The sequence below is a fragment of the Trachemys scripta genome, chromosome 7 (genome assembly GCF_013100865.1).
Source record: "Trachemys scripta elegans isolate TJP31775 chromosome 7, CAS_Tse_1.0, whole genome shotgun sequence".
Lineage (NCBI taxonomy): Eukaryota > Metazoa > Chordata > Testudines > Emydidae > Trachemys > Trachemys scripta.
Window position 1 is genome coordinate 20,584,092 of NC_048304.1, and position 21,061 is coordinate 20,605,152.

The window sequence follows — 21,061 nt, forward strand, 5'->3', positions numbered from 1 at the left end:
CTATTTAAGCTAGCAACAGGAACAGGAAGCTGTCTGAACGACTGGGATCCACCCTGCTCTGGACTGTGTACCTTGTGGCTCCTGCTTCTGCTCCCTTGGCTCATGACCTCTGACTCATGGTTCTGATCTCCAGTTTGTCTCCTGCCTCTGACCCCGTCGTTTCCTGACCTGGCCTGACTCTGATTACCAACTCTTGGTTCTGATCTCCAGTTTGTCTCCTACTTCTGATCTCCTGGTATCCTGACCAAGTCGACTCTTGACTCCTCACTGTGGACTTTGGCTCTGACCACTAGATCTGGCTGCCCATGACCTAGCCTTGACAGCCAGTAAAACCAGTGGATCAGCTGGGAAGTCTATATAGAACTATGCAGAGCCTGACCTATCATTTCAGTGGGCATTCTCTTCTGTACCAATCTCTGGGTCGCCTGTAGCATAGCTTCCTTTGCAGTCTTGCGGCCACTGGCTCTAGTTCCATGCCTGCACCCTACCCAACTCTCTGAGAGGTGTTGCGGGGAATTACTGCTGGTTCTGTCTCATTTTTTAAGGTCAGATTCCCTGACAGCTAATCATATGCTAGCAAAATTGTTGCAAACCCTGCATAGGTATGTTGGAATAAAGACAAAAGCTGTTATACATATATTCATAGCTTCACTTTGGGGCATAAACTACCTGCTGGGGCCTCTTTAACCTATTATGCAGGGGTGTAGGGTTAGAGAAGAGAATCCCTAGTGTAACTCCACTAGTCCCACTGGAGGTACACTAGATATGATGTGAGCCCATGTGGTTGATGGCATTTTAAAAACTGTTGACTTGCTGATCAAAGAGCATAAAAGATTTTCTAGAATCTGATGAAAAGGAAGTTAATTTCTTTGGGTGTGTTGATGGGGTCTATGAAATGAGATCCAAGCCCCTATCAAGATAGGTCAGAAATACAGTATATAGGATACTATAACACAGGGGATTTAGATAGTCCAATCAGTGCTACACTCAGACTTTTAGAATTGTATATCAGAACCCATGTATTTGTCATGTACCATTCTGCATTCTTTTCTCCATCACTGTTGTTTTGCCTGGTACTAAAACAGCATACTGTATTAGGCTCGGCCGAGGTTTGGCCCTCAGCGGGGCTGTGGGGTATCCCACCGACTCGCTCTGGTCAGCCGTCAGTCCTGGTCCAGCGGTAGTGTGGGACAGCAAACACACAGTTAGGGGCTCAGGCCCTTAGGCAGGGGCTGAGCCAATAGTTTGGGAACCCAGGTCCCTAAACAGGGGCTGAATCAATGGGTTGTAGCAGCCCAGGCCTAGGTCAGGGCGGGGCAGCAATCAAATAGTCAGTCGGGAACTCAGGCCCTTAAGCAGGGGCTGAGTCAATGTTTGTAGCAGCCCAGGCCCTAGGTTAGGGCGGGGCAGCAATCAAATAGTCAGTCGGGAACCCAGGCCCTTAAGCAGGGGCTGAGCCAAGGAGCAAGAGGTCCCAGCCTCTCTAAGCCAGGAGAAAGGGGGAGTCTGCCACCCAAGGAGTGGGTGGCAGGAGGGATGCAGGCCCTCCCACTCCACTGCGTCCCAGCTTGGGGCCCTAGCAGCGGCGGAAACTCACTGCTGTCAGTGGGGATCCTGGCCGCAACACACTGACATTGGCTCTGGCAGTGCTGCAGCCAGACTGGAGTCGGCTGCCCCCGGGCTACTTCCACACTCCCCCTCGTAGGGTACCTGGGCCGTACTAGTGTCCTTGGTGCTCTCCACCTGCATCGGTTCCTCTGGGTAGGTAGCAAAGGGTATGCTCGGCTCCTCCTCAGGATAGCAGGAAAGGGGCAGGTTCGGCTCCTCCTCAGGATAGCAGGAAAGGGGCAGGTTCGGCTCCTCCTCGGGATAGTTGGAAAGGGGCAGGCTCGGCTCCTCCTCGGGATAGCTGGAAAGGGGCAGGCTTGGCCAGTCCTCCTCAGGGTACCGGGCGAGGGGTAGGGCAGGCTCGGCTGGCCTGCTGCTGTCTCCCAAGCGGGAGCTCGGCCACAGACGTCTGCTCTCTCCGCCGGCTTGTTCTCCACTGAGCTCTGCAGGCAGGCTTTTATACTTCCGGGTCGGCGACGTGACATCTGAGGGGCGGGCGCCGGACCCGGCGGTGGGTGCCGCCCACATTGGTGTTAGGGTAGGGTTACCATACGTCCGTTTTTTCCCGGACATGTCCAGCTTTTCGGCAATCAAATCCCCGTCTGGAGGGAATTGCCAAAAAGCCGAACATGTCCGGGAAAAATACCGGTCGGGCACTTCCTCTCCCGCGGCTGCTCTGCTCCTCCCCGGACTCAGACTTCGGCTCTGTTTAAGAGCCAAGCTGCCCGAGCCAGCGCTACCGGCTTCGGGCAGCCCCCGTGCCTCCGGACCCTGTGCCGCTGGAGCAGAGCAGCTGGAGCCGGGGAGGAGAAGTGCCCGGCCGGGGGAGCAGGGTCCGGAGGCATAGGGGCTGCCCAAAGCCCGAGTGCTACCGGCTTCATGGTTTTCCGGGCAGCCTCAAGACCCTGCGCCCCTGGCTGGGTGCTTCTCCTCCCGGGCTCCAGCTGCGCTGGGGAAGCACCGGCCGCCCTTTTTGTGTGTCTGGGAGGGAGGAGGGGGAGTTAGGGCAGGGACTTTGGGGAAGGGGCGGGGAAAGGGCAGAGTTGGGGCGGGGCCGGGGTGGGAAAGGGGCGGGGCTAGGGCCTGTGGAGTGTCCTCTTTTTTATTTTTTAAATATGGTAACCCTATGTTAGGGGAGGTTCGGCCCTCAGCGGGGCTGTGGGGTATCCCATCGTCTCGCTACATATACAAAGAGAAGCAGTTTCCTCTATGTAACTGACTTCTTACTGTGCTGTTCCATTGGTGTTGCCCCAAACCAGGGTTTTTTAATAATAAGCCTAACCAGTGGCATGGGAATTGATGGAATGTTTCACACACTGAAATAACTGGGCAAGAGGAGGCTTACCATCAACTTCGATGGGCATTATATATTTGGGGCTTGATCTAACATTTTTTGTTTACATATAAATGGCTTGGTGGCTGAAAATGATGGAAAGAAAATGCTGAGGGTGGGCTGTGGGAATGCATGGCAATTTAAATGTTTTATTATAAAATTGTGTGTGTGTGTGTGTGTGTATACATGCACACCAGCCTGGCTGCTTTAATCGGTTGCTGTGGTGCAGCAGAAAATTGGCTTGCATGAGTTTTGCAGCCTGTATTGTGTCTGGAACTCATCATAACTCATATAAGAAGCTTTAGTGATGCATGTGTTTATCTATTAATCTTTAAATATGGAGTCACTGCCAAAGCCTCCATAGTTTTTCGTCGATTTGTGTATGTCTCTGTCTTGCACACACAGGCACAGAAACACACCAAAACTAATGGTGGTGCAGGGTTCAAATTTGGGATTCATTTTATCTGGACCCTCAAAGTTCAGAACGACAAGGGCATTGGATACTTGGATTCCGTTTTGACCCATTTTTTTAACAGAAGTGACAGTTGGCTGGAAAAAGGAAAATATTTTTTGCTCATTTTGTTTCCTTTTTAGTTGAGATTTTTGAAAATTTTCCAAACAGCTCAAGAGAAGACCAAATCCAGTGATGGTTTTGGTTCAGCAAAACCTCCCCTAGTCAGGGCTGGAGCTGGTGAAAAAATTGCCACCGCTATGTTTTCAACAGAAAATGGCTTTTTGATTAAACGGACGTTTTAAATGACAAATTGCAAGTTTCGCAGAAAATATTTGGGTTTTCATTGAAAATCTAAAAATGGAAACATTTTTCAGTTAGAACATGAACAATTCCAAGAGAAATAAAAAAATTGTTATTGTTTTTGTGGGGAAAATATTATTTCCTAACCAGCTCTCATTAGGAGTTTGTTTTTCTAAAACCGGGTTGGTTTGGATCTGGCTCAGTGCTTAATTTGTGCTGGGGCCTCTGGGCTTGCCATGTCGTTTATGAAGTAAAAAAATTGCTTGAGCCCGGGCACCTCTTTCATTACTAACTAAGCAGTAATCTGGCTCCCATTTGGGAGGTGGTTGGAGAAAAGATTCAGCTCTTGTTCCATTCCTGGGCTGAAACAACAGAAACCAGAACTGATGGGATATTAGAAGCTAGAAATAAAATCACCCAGCCCATCACCTTGAAGCCAAAGCAGAAGTGTTGTGTTATTGCTATGTACATGTTAGTGTTTCATCCAGGATCGTTTTAAAGTTAAAGATGGAGTGGAGAAGTTCTTCGGTAGGTGAGATGACAGTCCTGAAACAATTATGCAATTTGTCTCAGGTTGACGAAGCTGCACTTTTGAAACGTTACAGGCAAGGCTGGCTGATGGAAATCACTGATAGCCTGGACCACTGCATTGCTCGGCTCAGGTATGGCTCATGAAGTGCTGTGTTTGACCCTATGTGCTAAATCCTGCTCAAGGGCTGTAGTAACCCGCAGCAGCCCTTGCAATCGCCCACATGGGTGTGCGGGGGAAGGATTATAGGATATCTCTCCTCATATCACCTCTGCTATTAAATGAGGTAAATGAGAAGAGAATCAGGCCCATCTTTTAGAAATTCAACTCATGAATTCCCTGCCTTGTTATTACTCCATAGCTCCCTTACAGAATCTGGTGTGAAAAGGATGAGCTAGGTGAAAGTATAAAATCTCCATATTGGGGATGTGGATTTAAAGAATATTGTTGAGGTTTTTAAGTGAAAGGAACGGTATTTGGTTTGTCCGGCACCTCAACCTCAGTATTAACAGCACACTCTGAGCTCTGTTTGCTCTGAAACTCTTTCAGACAGAAAGTCTGTCTAAATAAGAACTCTGGCTCTTCAGTGCATTGTGCAGTTCCTGGTAAAGTGTAATCTTGTATTGCTTATGCACCTAGAACTCCCAGTCTACTCACGGAATCCCTCTGCGGCATGGGGATCCTCTTGTAGGTTTAGGCTGATAGTGTTCATAACCTGTCTTGCTGTTGGAACCCACATATATTTTTCTCTGCTCTTTTGGGAGACTACTTTGATTGTTTATGTGTAGTTTGTAAACTGCAACTATCCAGATGATGAATTTTCTTCATCCATTTCCATGTTTACTCTATTATAGAGATGCAAGAGAGAATAAAATTACCCTCAGTTTGGGCTACCATGGGAATGTGGTAGATCTTTGGTAAGTACCAGATGGTGGATGGCACTTTTCCTTGTTAGTTAGCCTGGAACAATGTCCAAACTTGTAGATAAAGGGAACTGTCCTTCAAACCAACCATTGAAGCTGCATCTTGACTCTTGGAGGTAAATCTGGTGTCCAAATTCCAAATTGGGGAATTACATTTTGCCGACCAAGGTACCCCTTTTAGGCACAAATGGATAACTTTGGTTTTGGAAAGAAAGAACAAAGGTAACAAAACACAGAGCTGTGTCTTAGTAAGATAATTTGTTGGTAATCAGAAATTAGAGAATGGTGTCTTAATGAAAGACAGTCCTTGGTAATCAGAATATTGAGAATAGAAAATTTGCTGCTTTTGTGGCATGATCCAAGGCCCACTGAAATCCATGACAAGCATTATTTATTCTTATATCAGGCATCCACAAACAGACGTTGCCAATCCAGGATATCCTTGTAATATTCTAAAAAAATCTTTAGGGATATTCCTGAGAACTCCTAATTGGCGCTGTTGATGCTCACAAGGAATATAACTATGAGGTGATGTTTGTAATGGCAGCCACCAGACAAGCAGTCTATATATTATCTTTCCTATCCATAGGGAGAGGTTTGTCTATGAACTTGATACAACAGGAGAACAACTAGTTGATCTTGGATCTGACCAAACCTCCTGTCACAATCCGTTCAGTGGAGGATACTACCCCGTGCAGCTGAGCTTTGAGGAGGCAAACCAGCTCATGTCTACCAATCCAGGGAGGTTCCGTAGCCTTGTGCAAGAAAGGTAAACAATTACCTGATTCATAGATTCCAAGGCTAGAAGGGGCCACTGTGATCATCTCCTCTGACCTCCTGCATAACAGAGGCCATAGAACTTCCCCAAAATAATTCCTAGAGCAGATCTGTTAGAAAAACATCCAACCTTGATTATGCAGGTTTGGTCGCTAAACGTTTCTAGGCTCAGTGTTTATTCTGCTTCTCCAGTGACCAGATTCTGGTCTTCCCCATAATAAGGTTCATAGAATCAGTGGGTCAGATTCTGCTCTCAGTTCTCTCAGTGTAAATCTGGAGTAATGCCATTGAAGTTACACTGGTTTAACTCTTAGGGCTGGTCTACACTGGGGGGGGGGATCGATCTAAGATATGCAACTTCAGCTACGCGAATAGCGTAGCTGAAGTTGAAGTATCTTAGATCGAATTACCTGGGGTCCGCACGGTGCGGGATCGACGTCCGCGGCTCCCCCGTCGCTGCTCGCTCTGGTGGAGTTCCAGAGTCGATGGTGGGCGCATTCGGGGATCGATATATAGTGTCTTAACGAGACGCGATATATCGATCCTGGATAAATCGATTGCTACCTGCTGATACGGCGGGTAGTGAAGACGTATCCTTAGCTCCTGTGGTGTGACTGCTTTCACACAGGTGTAAGTGACATAGAATCGACCCCACAGATTCTAGAGAGGGAAACGGCCTATCAGATTGTATAGTCCCGCTACCTGCCATTGCAGGGTCATTCCCTGTTGTATATGAACTAAGGTCTGAAAATATCTTCTTGGATCTATCAGAGGGGTAGCCATTGTTAGTCTGGATCTGTAAAAAGCGACAAAAAGTCCTGTGGCACCTTATAGACTAACAGACGTATAGGAGCATAAGTTCTCGTGGGTGAATACTCACTTCATCAGATGCGTGTAGTGGAAATTTCCAGAGGCAGGTATAAATATGCAGGCAAGAATCAGTCTAGAGATAAGGATCTAATAGATCTTCTTGGATGTATTTCAACGATATATTGGGCTTTGTAGCCTATGTAAGGTATCTAGCATATGAGTTAGTTGTTATTAAACATTGAGAGCAGAAAATAAACAACACCCTTATTCTGTATCATTTCCAGGCTTGATAGTAGCTTCACTAATTGGTTAGGAGCAGGGAACAGTGCTACTGTTCTTCACTAAAACCCAGCAGGTGCTTGCAGTAACATAGGTTCTTTGGCTCCGAGTGGTATCACTCTTCACTCCTGTTGTTCTCCTTCCTCTTGGAAACACTCCTGCTGAAGAGGTTTTTCCCATCAGAGGTTAGAATTTGTGTTTGTCATCTGGTTGGCTTTGGTCCAGGGGCCAAAAATGATGATTTCAGTCTCCCATTTTAGATGCTGTTCTGAGGGCGATGCTGTGTGTAACAGCAAAGCTAATTTCCAGCGGGACCTTTTTGTAAGATGCAGAATAATGTAGGGACCCTGATCTCATTGGTTATACATTGGTGTAATTCTGTTGATTTCTGATTTACACCATTGCAAGTGAGATGAGAATCGGGAGCTGTGAAAACAAGCAGTGAAAAAGGTACTCTCGAGAATAAGCCTAGAGCCTGATTCTCTTCTTAATTAGCAATTTAATTCCATTGTCTTCACTCATGATATATACCAGTGAAAGCAAGAGGAAAATTAGGCCTCTGTATTGGCCAAGGGATGGACTAAATAATCTACTGGGGTCTTCTTAATCTCTGTTTTTTGTGATTCTACTGTAGTCCAAGAAACAGGTGGAAACTGCAGCCAGTTCAAAATAGCCCGGACCTTGTGCATGCTTTGAAGGGAAAAAGAAAAGGAGCAGAGAATTGCAAAGATCTCCAAGGAAGGGGTCAGAGAGGGCTGAAGCAGTTTCATTAACTTCCTGATTTTTGATCTGAAACCAAGTTAGCAAATGACTTTGCTGGAAGAGGACTTTATTTTTGAGACCATTACCAATGTAAGAGCCCCAGCTGTATTGATTTTGAGCCTTTGCCAGTTGCCGGGGGGTTTTCAGTCCAGAACCACCAGCACTAGGAATTAAAGAATGAGGTTACAAAGATTAGCAGTAGCAGCTCTCTTGCTGCCTGAAATTTTTTAGATCTCTGTTCCAGAAATAGGGAAGAGACAGTGATGGGAGTTGCTCACATTATATAATGGTCTGAAGTTACTTGGCCTTTAGTTGGTTTACCTTATCACTGGAAACTGCCAGCTCTGTGCTAGGAGGCAGTCTCTAGCAGTATCACCTTCTGCAATTTTTCCTGTTAGATCTCAGGAGCTGTGTTGGCTTATTATTTGGATGGGAGACCTTTGGCAAGTACTGTTGTTAATTTAGTAGGTGGCACTCTTCACCCTGGCTCTTAACCTGTGCCGCAGGTTGTTGTTAGCAGGTATGGTGCTGAGATCAGGAGGTCTCCTCTGGATAACCCATAAAACCAAGCTCCTGATCAGTTGTGGTCATTAAAGATCCACTGGCAGTTTTCATAATGGTATGGGTGATAACCGGGCTGTGTCAGCCAAATTCCTATTCAGGTACAATAACCACATTCTGCTTCTCTGAATTCATCTCTGTAGTTTCAGCTAGTTAAGATACTATTCTTCACTTCCTCTCCTGAGCTGTTGGGCAGTATTGCTGTGTGCTGTTAAACAGCTGTTGTGTTCCAACCCAGAGGTGGCTGCATTTCTGAGCTGGATGAGATGACTCGCTGTGAGGTTCACTTAATATTTGTAAAGCATTTGGAAAGCTTGGGAAAACGGGTGCTAGAGAAGTGGATAACAGGTGCTACAGAAGTGGAAAGTATTTTTATTTGGTGTCTGGTGGGCTTAGACCATGGGTTGATCTTGAGTCTTTCAAAGTCATCTATCTCACTCTCCCCACCTTTTCACAGCCCAGGACATATTAGCAATGCTAGGGCGTTCCTGACGTCAACCTTTTATATAAGTGAATGAATCTCAGAGCTAACTTTCTGCCTTTTTATTTTCAGTCTGAGGAGACAAGTGGCTGCTATAAACAGGCTGTCTGATAAGGGCATGTTTTTTTGGGACTATGGCAATGCTTTTCTCTTGGAAGCTCAGCGAGCCGGTGAGTAGATGCTGGCTTTCCTAGATGTAACCAGGGCACTTCTCTCCTTTCCGGCAGGTAAAATATAGTTCATTCCCTTTGTTAGAACAGGTCTTCCAAATAGATTGTATCAGTAGGAGTCAGTCCTACCTGGACGTTAAGTTGGTGCCATTCTTTTTCTCAGGAAGGCTGGTGGTGTTGGGCTTTATTCTGTAGTGTTTGTTTCTGATTTTCAGAGGTGCTGAGCCCCCCCAGCTCCAAGTGACGTCAGTGGGAGAAATGGGTGCTCGGCACCAGTGAACAGTTGGCCCTTTGTTTTTAAAGTAACAGCACTGACTTTTTTTGAGGGGGTCATTGAGGCAGTCAATGCATTGACTGCAAAGTCTCAGTCTTTCCTCAAAGGAGAAAAATGAAATACACATTTTTAAAGTGTCCTCTAATTTCACATCCACAACTTTGCACCCAATGCCAGGCACAGAAGACGGACTCCAGCGGCCAAGCTTTCGAAAGACAAGCCTCCATTCTGTTGGCACAACTTGCGCAGCAATTAAACTGTGGGTACCAATCTGGATACTCGTACCTCCAGTCTACACAAGGTTACAGCCTCCCAGGCTGCAATTTTCAAAATAAGGCCCTAATCCTGCAGCTGCCTCTGTGTGAGCGGATTCCTGTGCAGAGCCCCACTGGTGCAGGGATCTGCCTATGTGGAGGCATTTGCAGGATCAGGGCCTAGGATTATAATTCCCCTCTCCGTCCCATCCCTCACGATGCTTATTTTTTATTTAATGCCCCTCTCCATCCTGGACAGGAGCGGGTGGCAAATGTTACAGTTCCAGATGGCCCCATTGCCCTTAAACTCAAGCCCACCAGAGATTTACAAGGGAATCTTCTAAAGCCTTCTTAGCATTGCCGACAGACCCTGGCGGCTTGTCAGGATGCAGATCAGACAAACTGAAAGTACAAAGAAAATGTAGCAGACATCTGCCTTTGTTAGGGGTAGAATATATTGCTCCAGATCCTTCACTGGTGTAAATCAGTCTAGCTCCATTGAAGTCAGTGGAGCTATGCCGCATTAGACCCGCTGAGCATCTGGCCCAATATATTTCCTTCACCAAACCTGATCTTCAATCTAGGTTGTGTGAATGGTAGGGCAGCAACATTTAAAAAGCACTAGTGATTTTCATTGTTAATCATTTTGTAACAGAAAATGTCTAAGGAGGCAGCCTCAGGAATTCTATTTTTAGTCCATTGCCTCTTTAAACTATCAAAATGAAAAAGCTGCTAAGACATCTCCATGCAGAATGGTTGTATAAAATATATGAACAAGGAACATGTTTAGACCACTTAAAATGTTTGGGGAGGGGACTCCCCCTTCTACTGTGACCCCTGCACAATGTACAGTGGCTGTAAAAGTCCCTTGGCCAGCCAGGGAAAAATTTCTCTGGTTCAGGCACTGTATTGACCAGCCATATGCTGATCTATGAGGCCCCCCTGGTTTAAGAGGCAGGGCTAAGGGTGGGACAAACATTCTAAGCTGCTCTGTGTTACAGAGCTGGTGGTAGGCACGTGGCTAGCCTACCTTTGCATCTCCCCTCCTGAGATACAAACCTGGCTGGAAAAAGAACAGGAGTACTTGTGGCACCTTAGAGACTAACAAATTTATTAGAGCATAAGCTTTCGTGGACTACAGCCCACTTCTTCGGATACATACCTGGCTGGGGCAGGTTCTGTCCCCGGAGCAGCCTAGAATTGGAAGGGCACAAAAGTGCCTTCACTCCTTCCCCGGGGGCCATGAGTTTTGTGGTACAGCACAAAATCTCACCCCAAAGGCTTCGGGTCACTTTTTAAGCCTGCCTTGTTGGTGATGGAGGATTTGGCAAGGGTATTTGCTTTTCTTTTACAAGCTGACATTTTAAAACTAGAAAATAAAAAATAAGCAATTAAAAAAATATAAGGAAAAGAAAGCACTAGGGTCAGCTTTGAGGATGTCTTGTGAGGTGGCTTCCACAAAATACAGGACCCGGTGAATATCATTAATTTGTTTGGTTGCATTCAGCTGCTGTTGCCACTCATTTATTCCCAGTTTTCTTTCTTCTAACAAAAATATTTAAAACAAATAGAAGAAATGGTGAGAGATTTTAAGAGAATTTCTCTTGGAGCCTGAAATGTTAAGTCCCAGGAGACCATAGTGTTTCTAAGGCGGGGAGAAGCCAAGGTGGGCCAGCTGTGTCAGTTTGCTTCTCTGCTCCGGTTTAATTTAGAGTAACCTGTATTGCTTCCCTTGTGGGAAATCCCTTAGAAAGGAGGAAGGGGGAAGAAATCGCAGAGGTCTTCCTATAGATTTCTCCTGCCTTTTTCAATTTAGGGAGGGGGTTGCTCATCCCTACGGTATGAGCTGTGTGACTTTCCACAATCACCGGTGTATGCAGGAGGCCCTGGCCTTCCATACAGAAGCCTTTTGTCTGAAAGTTGATTCTGGGACCCTGTTCCCTCTACCCATGCAGCTCTCTGGCAGAGCAGCTCCAATGGAGGACTGCCCGGGCCACAGCTGCCTCCATCATTCCCTTAAAAGACGATCCTCTGCTGCCCACCACCCTCCCCAGATCCACCCAGTCCCCACCCCTCCTTTCACACAGCACCCCTGAGTGGGATCTAGGAGAAGGAAGGTGCCATCAAGCAGAGGTCTGACCCCCTTTTTCGGTGTGGCAGGGGAAGACCTGTGCAGGCAGGGATGCAGTCATGCATGAACTCAAGGGTACAATCTGGCCCATTTGTAGCTGTTCTTCTCATCAACTAATCTGCATTTAAAATCCTTTTGCAGGTGCTGATGTCGAGAAAAGAGGAGCCAATAAAATTGAATTCCGATACCCTTCCTATGTTCAGCACATTATGGGGTATGTTGGAAGGAATAGATAAACTGGGGCAATGAGCTGTTTCCATTTACTGTAGAAGTAGAATCATAAACTGGACTGCTTTTTAGGAGAATATCCAAAAAATATGTTAACTTGGAGACCTCACTTATAGGGCCAAATCCTGCCTAGGCCCATCGAAGAGTAAAATGGTGGTGATGGGGAGGGGCCTTCAGCAATGAATTACCTAAGACATCCCATCATGTCTTGGTTCTATGTCACTTGAACTAGTATTACTATTGTGTGGGCCACGTGCTCATTTGCACTGGAGCAGTGCCCAGCGTGGCTAGGAAGAATGTGTGTATGCTGGAGCCATGTAAAACAACTGGAACACGGCCAAGAATCTGGCCTATGGGCTCTGTTGACTTCACTGGGGTGCCCCTGATATACATCGGTGTGATATCAGAATCAAGCCTATGGGGACAACTCGTATGCACTAAGGCAAGCAGGACTTGGCCCTTAATAGCTCAGTAATTCTGGAAGACATTTATATATATGTAGAAAGCAGAGTTGGCATTGTAGTGGTGCCCTGATGGTTTATGGCTGTACACATAGATTTGCCACCTCTCACTACCCTGGGGCGAGACTGACTCCTTTTGGATTAGTGGCACAATTAGGGTGGCCACTCATGCATTCCTGGAATATTAGACATACCAGTACTTCCAGGAACGGTATGAGCCTGCCCCTGCTGGCGTCACCCTTTCCCCACTGGCATGACCTTGGTCACACATCCAAATCTGTCCCTTTCTGCTCAGGCTGGCCCCTCGTCTGGTATTATACTGGACAGTCCTGCTTTTCTAGGGTTTGTCCCCTATCCAGTACTCCAACAAAACTGGATGTGGTTTTGTCCAGTATCAGATGGGGGATGCCATTTTTAAAAGTGCGCTGCTCCGCCCCCACTGGCATGACCTCAGATGCGCAGTGCATGTGAGGTGCAAGCTGCATGGAGGTTGCCATTTTTAAGGGCGTGTCACTCCACCACTAGCGATATGACCTTGGATGCATGTTGCATGCGAGGTCACACCACACAGGGGGAGCCATTTTTAAAAGCACAGCACTCACGGGGCAGGTCACCCCAGCGGGGTCTAAGCAGCACACTCTTCAAAAGGGCATCCCTATCTGGTAAAACCACATCCAGTTTTGTCTGAGTATGGATAGGGGAAAACCTTAGAAAAGCAGGACTGACTGGTTTAATACCAGACCAGGGGCCATCCTAAGCACAATGGGAGCAGAAAGGGCCAGATTCTCTGGCCCGCTAAGTGCAATGAAAAGTAGAATGCTACCAAATCAGACTTCTCCACTCTCTTCCATGGATGGGTACATTTACACCCACTTCGCATTCACTTTCCATAGCTGTAAATGACTAGACAAGGGTGCAAGAGAGAGGCCGAATCACTCTGTAAATGATTACAGGTTCATCGGTGGACATTAAAACGAGGACCTGGGTGCTCCTCTCACACTGGAGTAAATCAGGTACCCTGGTGTAAGGAAGGAGAGAGCCAGGCCTCCAAGATCTTGTTTTATGAAAGGAGCTGTGGTCAACTGGGGAACACCCTTGTTTGATTAACTGCCTTGAGTTTTCTATCAAAGGCTGTGAGCACTCAAGTGTGGTTGTGATTTTCCCCCACACCAGCTGATGTCTTGGTGAGACAGCATTGTTTAAATTCTGGAATAATGGTCCCAAGTGCTTTCTGTTTAGATTAGTTTGTTTGAAATATTTAGAATTCTTCCATCTTCAGTTAATGAAAGAAAAGCATTGCTAACTGCCAGGGTAAATCAGACAGGAATTTCAACTATCTCTTAATGAAACATGTTCTCTTCCCAGAGACATTTTTTCCCTGGGATTTGGACCATTCCGCTGGGTTTGTACTTCAGGTGACCCACAGGATCTGGCTACCACTGACTTAATCGCCACATCAGTGCTCGAAGAGGCTATACATCAGGGAGGTAGGATGTCAACTCTTTTTCTGTCATAAAAGGTGCAAGTTTTGTGAAGAATGGGGTGTAATCAAAGGAGTTTACTGTGTCTTTCAGGTGAGACCTGAAAAACCAAGCTCTTGTCTGCTCCACATAGGTATTAAAGTCAGCAAGGAGTGCAGCCAATATTTATGACTTACAAGCACTATTTAGGGGGTTTAGGGAGCCCAGGGCTGCTATTAGATGCGTAAACTGCAGCTGTGACTAAGAGCACTATTTCCCATCTGCCTATGGTATGGATTTTGCTGCATCTATCCATGCCTTTGTCAGCTTGAGACTCAGCTAATAATAATACACCTCTACCTTGATATAACGCTGTCCTCGGGAGCCAAAAAATCTTACCGCATTATAGGTGAAACCGCATTATATCGAACTTGCTTTGACGAACCTGAGTGCACAGCCCCACCCCCCTGGAGCACTGCTTTACCACGTTATATCCGAATTCGTGTTATATCGGGGTAGAGGTGTAGTAGTAATACCTAGTTCTTATTTAGAGTTTTTGATCAGTAGAGCTCAAAATGCTTCACAAAGGAGGTCAATAGTATCCCCATTTTACAGATGGGGAAACTGAGGCAAGGTGTGTTGATGTGGCTTGCCAGTGGTCACCCAGCAGGCCAGTGGCAGAGCCAGAAATAAGATGCAGGTCTCCTGAGTCTAGTGCTCTAGCCAGTAGCCCAGTAATGCACTCAACCTGGGGCTAGGCCTTGAGAACTGGAGGCTAAAGCTTGGGTAGAATGAAGTAGCCTGCTTATGTCAAGAGTATATGACACCAGTGCTCTGGGAGCTGCACTGGCTGTCTGCAGAATTCAGGAGGATGGTCTTAAAACCGGAAATAGCTTGAGAACAGTCTGCTTAAAAGACCACCTCTCATGCAGCATATGTGATGATGCAATTAAAGTCATTAAAGGTGCTCAAGTTGGAGGCAGTTCCCTCAATTTAACTGAGAGGGAGCTGCTGGCAGGGCACTCTCTCTGAGGGCCCTTTGACTCTAGAATTCACTTCCCTCCTTGATCTGTCTATCCCAGATATGTTAATCTTCTGGGCATGCAGGAGTGGCTTCAAGGCATTTGTGAATGGGAATGCAGTGAGGTAGGGGAGTGCTACTGCTTTGTCCTGAAGGAACATGAATGATATTGTGTGATGTCATTTGTGTCATGGCACCCACAGTTTTAGGCGATGGGCACCTTTGGGGTTTTATGAACTGAAATAGAGGCCAGGGATGCTGATGTACCTCTTTACCCCCAGGTGGTTCCACCAGGTTGTGTGTGAGGCCCACGGGGTGGGACAGTGTTAGGGAGCCCTGTACATCTGCTAGCTATACCATACCTGTTATTAGGATAAATGCACACAACATTGTTGTCTAAAGCTGTCCACCTGGCACCTTTCGTGAGCATTAAATGCATTAAAGAAAATGGTCAAGGTAAGTCCTCACTGGGATGTGTTTATTGCAGAAAAACAAAAAATGCATTTAAGCCAGTAGTTTAATTTCTGTCTGGGCCTCAAGCTGAGCTCCAGTTTTGTGGGTGCAACTTTGTGGTGAGAATTCAATTTGGCCTCAATTATCTGCACCTGCCCTGCCACCCATTTGTAATCCTGTCTACCTGATCTGTGGTTGCAGTTTTGGTGGCAAATAATTTTTTCCGATCTTTTTCCCATGCAGGCCTGTACAATTGGCAGCTATTTTTGAAAATATTGGGCCTGATTTCACTTTTATACAAAGTCAGTCTGTCTATCCATGGTACTTATCTGGTCCCCCTGCTCTGTAGTATCTGAGCACCTCACAATCTATGAATGTGTTTACCCCTACAACACCCCAGACATGGGGCAGTACTATTGATCCCTATTTACAGATGAGGAACTGAAGTACAGAAAGACTAAGTGACTTGTCCAAGGTAAGTCTGTGGCAGAGCAGGGACTTGAACCCACGTGTCAGGCTAGTAACCTAATCTCTGATGAATAAGGCTACTATTTTTTCATGGAGGTCGTGGAAATCACAGAATTCCAGTGACCTCCGTGACTTCAGCCCGCGGCCAGGGCCGCCCAGAGGATTCAGGGGGTCTGGGGTCTTTGGCGGCAGGGGGCCCCCACCGCCGAATTGCCGCTGAAGACCTGGCACTTCGGCGGTGGGTCCCGGAGTGGAAGGACCCCCCCGCTGTGGGTCTTCAGGGCACTTCAGCGGCAGGTCCCAGGGCGGAAGAACTGCTGCCGAAGACCTGGAGCGGGAGAAGCCCGGGCCCTGCAAGAGTTTTCCGGGGCCCCCAGAGCGAGTGAAGGACCCCGCTCCAGGGACCCTGAAAAACTCTCGTGGGGGCCCCTGTGGGGCCCGGAGCCTGAGGCAAATTGCCCCACTTGCCCCCCCTCCATCCCCCCCCGGGCGGCCCTGCCCGCGGTGGCCAGGAGCTGCAGGGTTCCCCCGCCATGGGTTGGCGGCGGGGGGACCCCAGAGTTCCGAGCCGCTGCAGGTGGCAGGGGGACCCCGGAGCACCAGGCGGTGGGGGGACCCCGGAGCTGAGCTTCCTATTTTGTCATGGATACTTTTAGTAAAAGTCACGGATGTGTCATGGGCTTCCGTGAATTCTGCTTTATTGCCCATGACCTGTCCCGGGACTTTTACTAAGAATATCCATGACAAAATCTTAACCTTATTGATGAATCCTGCCTCTGTCCTGATTCGCACTAAGCAGAGAGCAGAATCATCCCCTTAAGTTTCATCCAGCTTTTGAATACCTTGCTCCTCTATTTCCAGACTACCCCCCCCCACTGCTTCCACACTACCCCGCCCCAGTGACTTGAGCTCCTAACCCTAAAAACTACCTACCCCATTCTCTTGACCCCAGATCAAGTATTATATTTTCAGCTTTGCTTTTCTCCAGAACACACTGTTGTCATTAAAAGCTGCCAAGGCCAGCCTCCTGGCACTACGCTGTTAAGACAGTCTGTAAGAGGAAGGATCATAAATCAAGGCCATTTTTAAGGGCATCAGAATCTAAGGTTTCATTTCTTTTTTTCCTCTTTTAATGTTTTTGCTTTATGCATGAACACCACCATTGGGATGTAATCAGAAAAATGTGAATCACGAGACCTCTGACTCCTTCCAGAATCGTTAGACTCTTGTGGAGATAAAAAGTAGCATTTCTGGGAAATGATGTGCCAACCTTCTATAGTTTATATTTCACACATGCTTAAGCATGGTGTAATAGGCCTTGCTAGAGGAACTAAACTGTTATCTTCCCATAACATACACCCAGCACCATGGCCTTATCCACCCTTCATAGGTCTGAGTTACTGAATAAGGGCCTAATCCTCCAAGGTGCTGAATGCCCTCAGTTCTCATTGACTTCAGCGGGAGTGGAGGGCACTCGGCACCATCTTACTGTGGGATGTTTTTCAATACCGTGTTGTGTGAATTACATCCATCAAAATAGTTAAGTCAGATTTTCAAAAGTGGTCCATACCCAAGAGCTCCCATTATATACAATGAGTGCTGCTGGGCACTGAGTGTTTTTTAAAAATCTGGCCCATCATGCTTGTCAAAATGGAGTGAGATCTGGTGCTGTACAGATGTGCCAAAACCTGTGGAAAAAAACGCAGAAATTGGGCTTGTTTTTGGCTTAATCGGCTTGTGAGTTGCTTGTTGGCTAGTTTTTGGTCTGTAGCTTGTTGCTTCTTTTTTTTATCAGCTCCCAGCAAGCAGAGGCAAGGGGGGAAGAGAGTCAGGTATGCACAGCGGGCCCACTACAGTCCCAGCCTGCACGTCGGGGGGATCTCGTCACATAGAGGGTTGGGGTTCTTAGGGATTGGCTTGTTTTGAAATGGGATTAGCTTGATTTTTGTCTTATTGTGAAAATTGGGGTGCTTATTTACCGCATGAAAGTTGGCAACTGTGATGCTGTATTGTGTACTAGGGCAGCATAAATACACAACAACTTATCAGGCATGTGATTCATTCTCCAGTCATTTTTTCCATCCTAGAATGAGCCGACACATGACATTTGAATGTTTCACACTGTGTATATACAACATTAATTGAATATTGTGTAAGTATATGCATATGAGTGGTGTGTATGTGTGTGTGTGTGTGTGTATACACACACACTAATGCATGGAAAGGATATGGGAAAGCACCTCTTACAGGGAGTAAAGGTATTGGAATGCTATTTGTATTTTTACATTGATATAAAAATGGTATTTTAAAACCCAGCAGATGGAAGCAGACTTGGGGGCAACTCTGTTATTGGATTTTTTGTTGTGCTTGGCAAAGCAATGGACAGAGGAATTCAGAGAGAAATTAAAACTGAACTTGGATGGAAAATGCACCTAATAAACACAGCCTTTCATGGATTCAGTTTGACCTCCCGTGTTCTCAACTATTCTATTTGCTGTTCAGCCATTGTAAATATATACATGGCCTAAACCAAAATCCTGCATCTGGCCATCCCCTAACATCAGTCATATTCAAAAACTAAACCCAGATTTGAATTTTACAGAATGCAAAGGGTTGAACCAAAAGATGGGAGTCCAACATCCTGAATTTTGGGGAATTTCAAATTCAGATCAGGACTTTCAGTCTGGACTCATCTCCAATTTTAACCATTCTTCCCTTTTTGAGGAGATGATTTTGCTGTTTAAAATCTGTGAACCCACAACACAGGAGGAGAATGGTTTAAAATCCTCTGGGGACTTTGCGTATTACTGCGTATTATTGTGTATATTTCCACGCTTGACCTGTAAAACACTTGTGACACATGCTGGGAAACTTGACTTCTTTGGATCAAGGCTCAAATGGCAGTGAGACAGTAATAACTAATTTAAATGAGGAATTTGCTCACCACTGTAGTAATAGTTTGACAGGGTTGGACAGCAAAAAATAAATTCAAACAAACAAGAGGACAGGGAATCAACTTCCTTGCTGATGAGGATTCTTTTTGTAAGATCAGAATGTGCTTTAAAGCCTAAATAAAGACCAATATCTGTGAAATACCAGAAGCAACACAGTAGCCTGTCTGATTTAGGAACATATTCCTGAGAGAGATGGTCGGCAACAGTTTAACAAATGAGAGATGCCTGGAGTTAGTCCAAGGTTGAGCCCCGGCGGCTCAAGAAGGAGCATCAATACTTTCAACGCCAGGAGGTCAGATTTAATGAAAGGATGCTATCCCCCACCCCCACAGAACGAACAGGAAATTCAACACTGGACACACCAACATTTAGAAAAGAGAGCCTGATAATGTGTTGGATTCTGTAGAAGGGTCAGATTTATTTAGCTGTCATATGTCCCTATAACCTTAGTTGAATGACAACAGTTTTCTCAACTAGCTCCTCTTAAGGAAAAGTCCTGTAGAATTCAGTAGAGAATTAGATCATTTCTATAGGTTTATGTGAAGCCCTGGACTGAATAGAAAATTATACTCTATGGGATATTGTTTTAAAACTATCGAAAGGATCTCATTCTCTATTAAATTCTGTAGAATAATTTTTATAAACCCTTGTAAAACTTTAATAGTACCCTACGGTTGTCATATCTACAGGATGTTTCCATAACGGTTTTAAAGTTCAATGCAAGTCTTCTAGGAAAGGATGGTGCAAGCAGATGTTTCAGCCTTTATTCCTTGTGATGATAAGAGCTGACATATTAATCCCTGCTGCATAATTTAGAGGCGCTCATAGCCAACCCATAAAGCACTGACACTTCCTTACAGAATCATTAAAACAATCTTGCTTCTATCTCACTGCTAGTGCAGGCCTGCAGTAATGTATCTTTCCTATGCAGAAAAGAACATATTTTACATTTCTCTTTAGCAATATATTAAACCTGATCTTCAATATCTGGCTCTTTCCTCAGTTTCTAGTTTGGCTGTGCATATTTGCCTAAATGTGCGCCTTGTGGAAAGACAGTTGTCTCAGTACTCCTCACTTACCCCCATGAAGCCCCCTCTAGGGTCAGTTTCAGACCTCAGGAAAGTCTCCGGGCCAAATTCAGTGCTGATGGATATATTTGTATAAGTTACATGCCCATTGTAAGTTGGTGAGGAAATGGGTGTGAGCTGTATAGTGTAACGTACTGATTTGGCATTCAGTGGGTGTGCAAATTCTTGTACTGTACTCACCACGGGGCAGAAGGAAAGGTATAATAGCAAAAACACCTAAAAGGAAGGTGCAAAATAAAGCAGCTCCTACTTTATTTTACACCTTTCCTCTCTTGTTAGTCACTTATCTGCTATAGTTACCTTCAGTCTCATCAACATGTTAGATTTGTATTACAACCCCGCCCCCCATGCCAGACTGATGTATGCTACACTTCTTTGCCACTTACACTTGTTTTCTGACCAACTTATGACTCCACATGTAACTCACCCTTTCATTTCTGTTGCTGCTCAGTTGGACTTAAATGGAGTTACATAGATGTAAATGAGAGAATTTGCCCCAGTGGTTAAAACCGTTGTACCAGATTATGTTTTCAGATGCATATAAGCAACTCCCTTTGAGGTTCCATTGCTGGAAGTTCAAATTTCTAGAAGGAAATACTTTTTCACCCAATGTGGAATTAGACTTCGGAACTAATTGCCACTGGGTATTGCTCAGGCCAATAATTTAGCAAGATTCAAAGAGAGATTGGACATTTATAGGCACAACAAGAATATCCAGAGTTGTTGTAGTTAATGTGAACAAAAGTGTTGGAAACCCTCATGTGTCTGGGTTTAAACCAATACATTATGGATTTGGAAGAGCGCTTCAGATTATCTGGAACATCTCATCCTACACCTTCCTACTGCAGGATTTCTTGTATCTTCTTCTAAAGTAACTGGAGCTGGCCACTAGATGGGCTGCTGGTCTGATCCAGTATGGGCTTTCCTATATTCCTCTGTTGCGCCTATGTTGAGAGTAGGATTTGAACCCTGGAGCTGTTTTATGAATTACGTAGTATTTAGAGCATGTTGCATTTATTTTTCTAAATCTTTTGGTTTCTTGGTTTCTCTTGCAGTCAGTGCATCTGTGAAGCAGCAATACCATGACAATATCCACTGGATTCGGGAAGCCGGGAAGCACAGCTTGGTAAATGCACAGCCTCTTTCACACACGGCCAGACCAAAAAGCAGAAAAGGGGCCCCAGTGAAAACTCTGGCTCCAAACACTGCTCTTTCCACCCAGGGGTGTTTGAAATCTGATCCTAGCTCCAGATCCAAATGTTGTGAATGGCCCCATCTTCAT

General features: G+C 45.8%; 1 protein-coding gene across 4 annotated transcripts in view; it reads left to right on the plus strand.

Annotated features, from left to right (window-relative positions):
- UROC1 (urocanate hydratase 1) overlaps positions 1–21,061 on the plus strand; it is a 77,156-nt gene that overhangs the window by 31,325 nt on the left and 24,770 nt on the right. For all 4 annotated transcript variants that reach the window (XR_004646423.1, XR_004646422.1, XR_004646421.1 and 1 more), the window contains 7 exons: positions 4,269–4,357; positions 5,079–5,141; positions 5,737–5,916; positions 8,890–8,987; positions 11,788–11,860; positions 13,701–13,822; positions 20,835–20,905. Coding sequence is in view for 1 of the 4 variants with exons in the window: in XM_034775443.1 (XP_034631334.1) it covers positions 4,269–4,357; positions 5,079–5,141; positions 5,737–5,916; positions 8,890–8,987; positions 11,788–11,860; positions 13,701–13,822; positions 20,835–20,905 (696 nt within the window). In the remaining 3 variants the exon portion in view is untranslated. The remainder of the gene's footprint in view (positions 1–4,268; positions 4,358–5,078; positions 5,142–5,736; positions 5,917–8,889; positions 8,988–11,787; positions 11,861–13,700; positions 13,823–20,834; positions 20,906–21,061) is intronic.